This window comes from Labrus bergylta, chromosome 16 (genome assembly GCF_963930695.1).
Source record: "Labrus bergylta chromosome 16, fLabBer1.1, whole genome shotgun sequence".
Lineage (NCBI taxonomy): Eukaryota > Metazoa > Chordata > Actinopteri > Labriformes > Labridae > Labrus > Labrus bergylta.
In genome coordinates this window covers 142,501-147,500 of record NC_089210.1, presented here as the reverse complement: position 1 = coordinate 147,500, position 5,000 = coordinate 142,501, and the positions used below count along the sequence as shown (strand labels likewise).

At 48.1% G+C, this 5,000-nt stretch overlaps 2 protein-coding genes across 4 annotated transcripts in view; one reads left to right on the top strand and one right to left on the bottom strand.

Annotated features, from left to right (window-relative positions):
• Positions 1-1,173, top strand: part of rbx1 (ring-box 1, E3 ubiquitin protein ligase) — a 2,150-nt gene extending 977 nt beyond the window's left edge. Inside the window, exons 2-5 of the mRNA XM_065964630.1 lie at positions 27-105; positions 663-733; positions 844-929; positions 1,028-1,173. Coding sequence (XP_065820702.1) covers positions 27-105; positions 663-733; positions 844-929; positions 1,028-1,040 — 249 coding nt within the window. The 3' untranslated portion in view covers positions 1,041-1,173. The remainder of the gene's footprint in view (positions 1-26; positions 106-662; positions 734-843; positions 930-1,027) is intronic.
• A 2,131-nt stretch (positions 1,174-3,304) lies between these two features.
• The window catches only part of st13 (ST13 Hsp70 interacting protein), a 6,499-nt gene continuing 4,803 nt past the window's right edge, over positions 3,305-5,000 (bottom strand). For 2 of the 3 annotated variants that reach the window (XM_065964622.1, XM_065964623.1), the window contains exons 11-12: positions 4,099-4,326; positions 3,305-4,028 (exon numbers count right to left, since the gene is read on the bottom strand). In XM_065964622.1, coding sequence (XP_065820694.1) covers positions 3,894-4,028; positions 4,099-4,326 — 363 coding nt within the window. In that variant the 3' untranslated portion in view covers positions 3,305-3,893. The remainder of the gene's footprint in view (positions 4,029-4,098; positions 4,327-5,000) is intronic. The other variant, XM_020628387.3, reaches the window with a different exon arrangement.

Below are 5,000 nucleotides of genomic sequence, written 5' to 3'. Positions count from 1 at the left end.
CAATGTGTGACTCTGTGTGTCCTCAGTGGAACGCCGTGGCGCTGTGGGCTTGGGACATCGTGGTGGATAACTGTGCGATCTGCAGGAACCACATCATGGATCTCTGTGAGTGTTAGAACCTCTCTCTCTCTCTCTGTCTCTCTCTCTCTCTCTCTCTGTCTCTCTCTCTCTCTCTCTCTCTGTCTCTCTCTCTGTCTCTCTCTCTGTCTCTCTGTCTCTCTCTCTCTCTGTCTCTCTGTCTCTCTCTCTCTCTGTCTCTCTGTCTCTCTCTCTCTCTGTCTCTCTCTCTGTCTCTCTCTCTCTCTCTGTCTCTCTGTCTCTCTGTCTCTCTGTCTCTCTGTCTCTCTCTCTCTCTCTCTCTCTCTCTCTCCTCTGTCTCTCTCTCTCTGTCTCTCTCTCTCTCTGTCTGTCTCTCTCTCTCTGTCTCTCTCTCTCTCTGTCTCTCTCTCTCTCTGTCTCTCTCTCTCTCTCTCTGTCTCTCTCTGTCTCTCTCTGTCTCTCTCCCTCTCTGTCTCTCTCTCTGTCTCTCTCTCTCTCTCTGTCTGTCTCTCTCTCTCTCTCTCTCTCTCTGTCTCTCTCTGTCTCTCTCTGTCTCTCTCTCTCTCTCTCTGTCTCTCTCGCTCCTCGCTCTCGTCATGACCTCCTCTCTCGTCCATGTTCAGGTATAGAGTGTCAGGCGAACCAAGCGTCTGCCACCTCTGAGGAGTGTACTGTAGCCTGGGGCGTCTGCAACGTGAGTGTCCACACCTGAATGTTTCTGAACTGGATCTTTATGTTCTGATGATTCAAACATTCTGTAAATAACAACCGTGATGTTTTTAGTAAAGACTGATTCTTTCCCAGCATGCCTTTCACTTCCACTGTATCTCTCGCTGGTTGAAGACTCGACAGGTGTGTCCTCTGGATAACAGGGAGTGGGAGTTTCAGAAGTAGGTCCCACCTCACACACACTGTGTGTTTTTAAAGTGTGTGTGTGTTTAAATGAACAGGTGTACTCACAGCTCGCCCTCTCTTTCTCTCTTTTCAGGTACGGACATTAGTTCTGTTATCGTTCATCTTTTCTCACCTGTTCTCCTCCTGATCCTTCTGATCCTGCTCCCTGTGTTTGTTTTAAACTCGCTGTTTGTTTTGATTTATTGTAAGTACACAAATAAACATTACTGTTGACACACACCTGGTTTTGATTTGAGTGAGAACGACTCAGAATGAAAGGTGAGAGTTCCACTGCAGCTTCAGAGTCACTCGTTTAAACACCAAGAGATGGAGAAGGGTCAAATGTTGATGTGTGACAAATCAAAGCCAAAACCAAAAAAAAGTGCACGTTAACCCAAACGAAAACAGGAGTCACGAGTGCTAGCGCTAGCTGTGGCTCACCGGCCGGTGCTAACGGGGAAGAGGAGGCAGACATCAATCTGAAAACCAAACTCGCCGAGATCAAACGTTTTCGACAAGACAACAACCAACGACTTGGAGAAATAAGAGATTGGAAAAACTAAACGGAGACTGGAAGATAAGCTAACTGAGCAAGAGGGAGATATAAACTAATCTCAGTTTATATGGATAAACCAAGAATAAAATACCAAGTAACCCAATTAACCAAAGAAAAAGAGGAATGGCATCACCAAATGTAAACGTTTACTATGCAGCTCAATGAAGACCTCAGGTGTGTTTCTGTGATTCACAGTTTAAGGAAATAGAAGAATCTCCAGCTCCACCATGACAACCTCACAGATTAAAACAAAATATGTGAGAAAGTTAACCTGAAGAGTACGATGAGGACTTCTCAAACAGGACAGACTCCAGATTTAAAACATGGAAGAGTAAAGGGTTAACTTGATGCAGGGTGGAAAAGAGACTGGACTGGAGAACCAGGATTCTTTTAGATATTTACAGGTGAGACATCGGGACAGAGGCATGTGGGAAAGTAAATATATAAATATGATAATATATATTATATAAAATGATATAAATGTCTTTGTGACAACTTACAAACCAGAGAGTGGACATAGAATAATATCTAGATTATATAGAAGTTCTCTGGACTCTTTAAGTTGTAACACCTGAATGTTCAAACGGGAACAAGAAGAAGGAAACGACGTGGTCACACAGCTGGAGGGAAAAGAGACGTTACTGGAACAAAGTGTTGGAGGTTATGTGGTTCAGATTTAATATTTGAACCATTATCATTTATTTAAGGAATGTAGAAAACTGAAGTCTTATTGGCAGGACGTTCAGAAATGTTTAGAAACTATATTTTAAATCTCTATTCCATTTGATTTTCTGACGATATATTCAATCAGCAGCAGACAAATACTTGATGAGAACCCTATCCCCTATCCCCTAACCCCTATCCCCTAACCCCTAAACCCCATGCCCTAATCCCCATCCCCTAACCCCTAAACCCCATCCCCTAATCCCTATCCTGGACAAGGAAAAAGTTACAACAAGACGCTCCAACATTAGAGGACTGGTATTAAAGTGTTTATGAAATTTAAAAACATTTTCTATAAAAAACAGAGAAACTGAAGTATTGTGAAATGTGAACATTAACCCCCGATGTGCTTCAGTTACAGAGGAGACGTCGTGATGCATCTTTGTGGAGAAAGGAGTCAGTGTGACAGCTTTTGTTTCTTTAGTTCTGATGTTTATATTTTGTTGTAAAGTCAAATGAGCAACAGCTGGAAGATCATGATTTGTTGATCTGATACACTGACCTGTATGATGTCATCATATATTTGTTATCTTTGTGAACTTTGTTTGACCTCCCTGATAAAAAAAATAAAAAGAAATGATAAAGGTGAGTTTACACCTGCTGAAGGAAACAGACTGATGTGAATTCTTTCTAGCTAAATGGTGCCCCCTGGTGGACAAACACCTGTAGATCTCTCAGATCACCAACCTGAGCTACAAAATAAATCCTTTAAACTGCGACCTTTGACCTGAGCCTCCTGGGCGCTCAGCCTAAAGAACCCGACAGACGGAGAGTTTAAATCCTCCTGATGAGCGTCTCGATGTCCTTCAGTTTGTTTACTAAAATAATTGATTTCACGTCTTTATTGTGTTTTTTATTAACCTGAAGAATCACCAGCGCTCACTGTTGCTAGGTAACCAGCGTTAACCTCTGGTTTTAAGATTTACTTAAGTTTGAGGAAACATGAATCGTGTCCCGACATCAGATCCACACCTGAAACAAGTCCTGCCCCTTCTTGATTTTGATTGGTCAGTTAGGGAGCGTGAGACCAGACGTGTCTTTCATCCAATCACAATCCAGAGGTTGAAACGTGTTTAAAGACAAACAGACGTCTTTTTGTTTGAGCGGGTTTATTAATCGAGAATCATCGAGAACAAGTTTTAAACGTTAAAGAAAATAATCGTAACAAAAAGTACCAACAGCCGAGTCAACGTCTTCTGATCCAGGTTTTATGTGATCCAGGTTCTTCTGATCCAGGTCTGGGCTGACTGTCTAGAGGAGGTCTGGGTCTGGAGGAGGTCTGGGTCTGGGCTGACCATCTGGAGGAGGTCTGGGTCTGGGTCTGGAGGAGGTCTGGGTCTGGGTCTGGAGGAGGTCTGGGTCTGGGCTGACCATCTGGAGGAGGTCTGGGTCTGGGTCTGGAGGAGGTCTGGGTCTGGGCTGACCATCTGGAGGAGGTCTGGGTCTGGGTCTGGAGGAGGTCTGGGTCTGGGCTGACCATCTGGAGGAGGTCTGGGTCTGGAGGAGGTCTGGGTCTGGGCTGACCATCTGGAGGAGGTCTGGGTCTGGAGGAGGTCTGGGTCTGGGCTGACCATCTGGAGGAGGTCTGGGTCTGGAGGAGGTCTCGGTCTGGGCTAAACGCAAACAGGCAGAACACAGCAGCAGGTCTAGCCGCCCCCCCTTTCTTCTTCTTTGGTCTTTTTTACGGCTGAGGTGAAGTTCCAAACTTGGCGCTCAGCTTGGTGACCAGCGCCATGATTTTGGGGTTGTTCTGGTACTTGGCGATGTTGGCCGGGTTTTGAGCCACGTCCTGGAAGGCGGCCATGACCTCGGGGTCCTAAAGCAAACAGAGAGTTTAGAGACAGGAAGTTCAAAGAAAGAAAACAAAGATTGAACAGATGAGCGACCTTCATGGCGTTCAGCAGCTCAGGATCCTTCAGGAAATCACCGAGACCGGGCATCCCAGCAGGAGCTCCTCCCGGGAACCCAGCAGGACCTGATGGGTCCAAAGGGGAGGAGTCATGATTACAGGACTCAGACTGACCTCCTAACCTGATCCTCTCTACCCAGCATGCACTGCAGGTGTGTCTCTTACCTGGGAAGAATCCTCCTCCAAACTGTCGAGCCTCCTCGTCCTGTCCACAGAGAGAGAGGGGAGGGGAGGGGGTCCACACAGAGAGAGAGAGAGAGGGGAGGGGGTCCACACAGAGAGAGAGAGAGAGGGGAGGGGGTCCACACAGAGAGAGAGAGAGAGGGGAGGGGGTCCACACAGAGAGAGAGAGAGAGGGGAGGGGGTCCACACAGAGAGAGAGAGAGAGGGGAGGGGTCCACACAGAGAGAGAGAGAGAGGGGAGGGGGTCCACACAGAGAGAGAGGGGAGGGGAGGGGGTCCACACAGAGAGAGAGAGAGAGGGGAGGGGGTCCACACAGAGAGAGAGAGAGGGGAGGGGAGGGGGTCCACACAGAGAGAGAGGGGAGGGGAGGGGGTCCACACAGAGAGAGAGAGAGGGGAGGGGTCCACACAGAGAGAGAGAGAGAGGGGAGGGGGTCCACACAGAGAGAGAGGGGAGGGGAGGGGGTCCACACAGAGAAAGAGGGGAGGGGAGGGGGTCCACACAGAGAGAGAGAGAGGGGAGGGGTCCACACAGAGAGAGGGGGGGAGGGGGTCCACACAGAGAGAGAGAGAGGGGAGGGGTCCACACAGAGAGAGGGGGGGAGGGGGTCCACACAGAGAGAGAGAGGGGAGGGGGTCCACACAGAGAGAGAGAGAGAGGGGAGGGGTCCACACAGAGAGAGAGAGGGGGGGAGG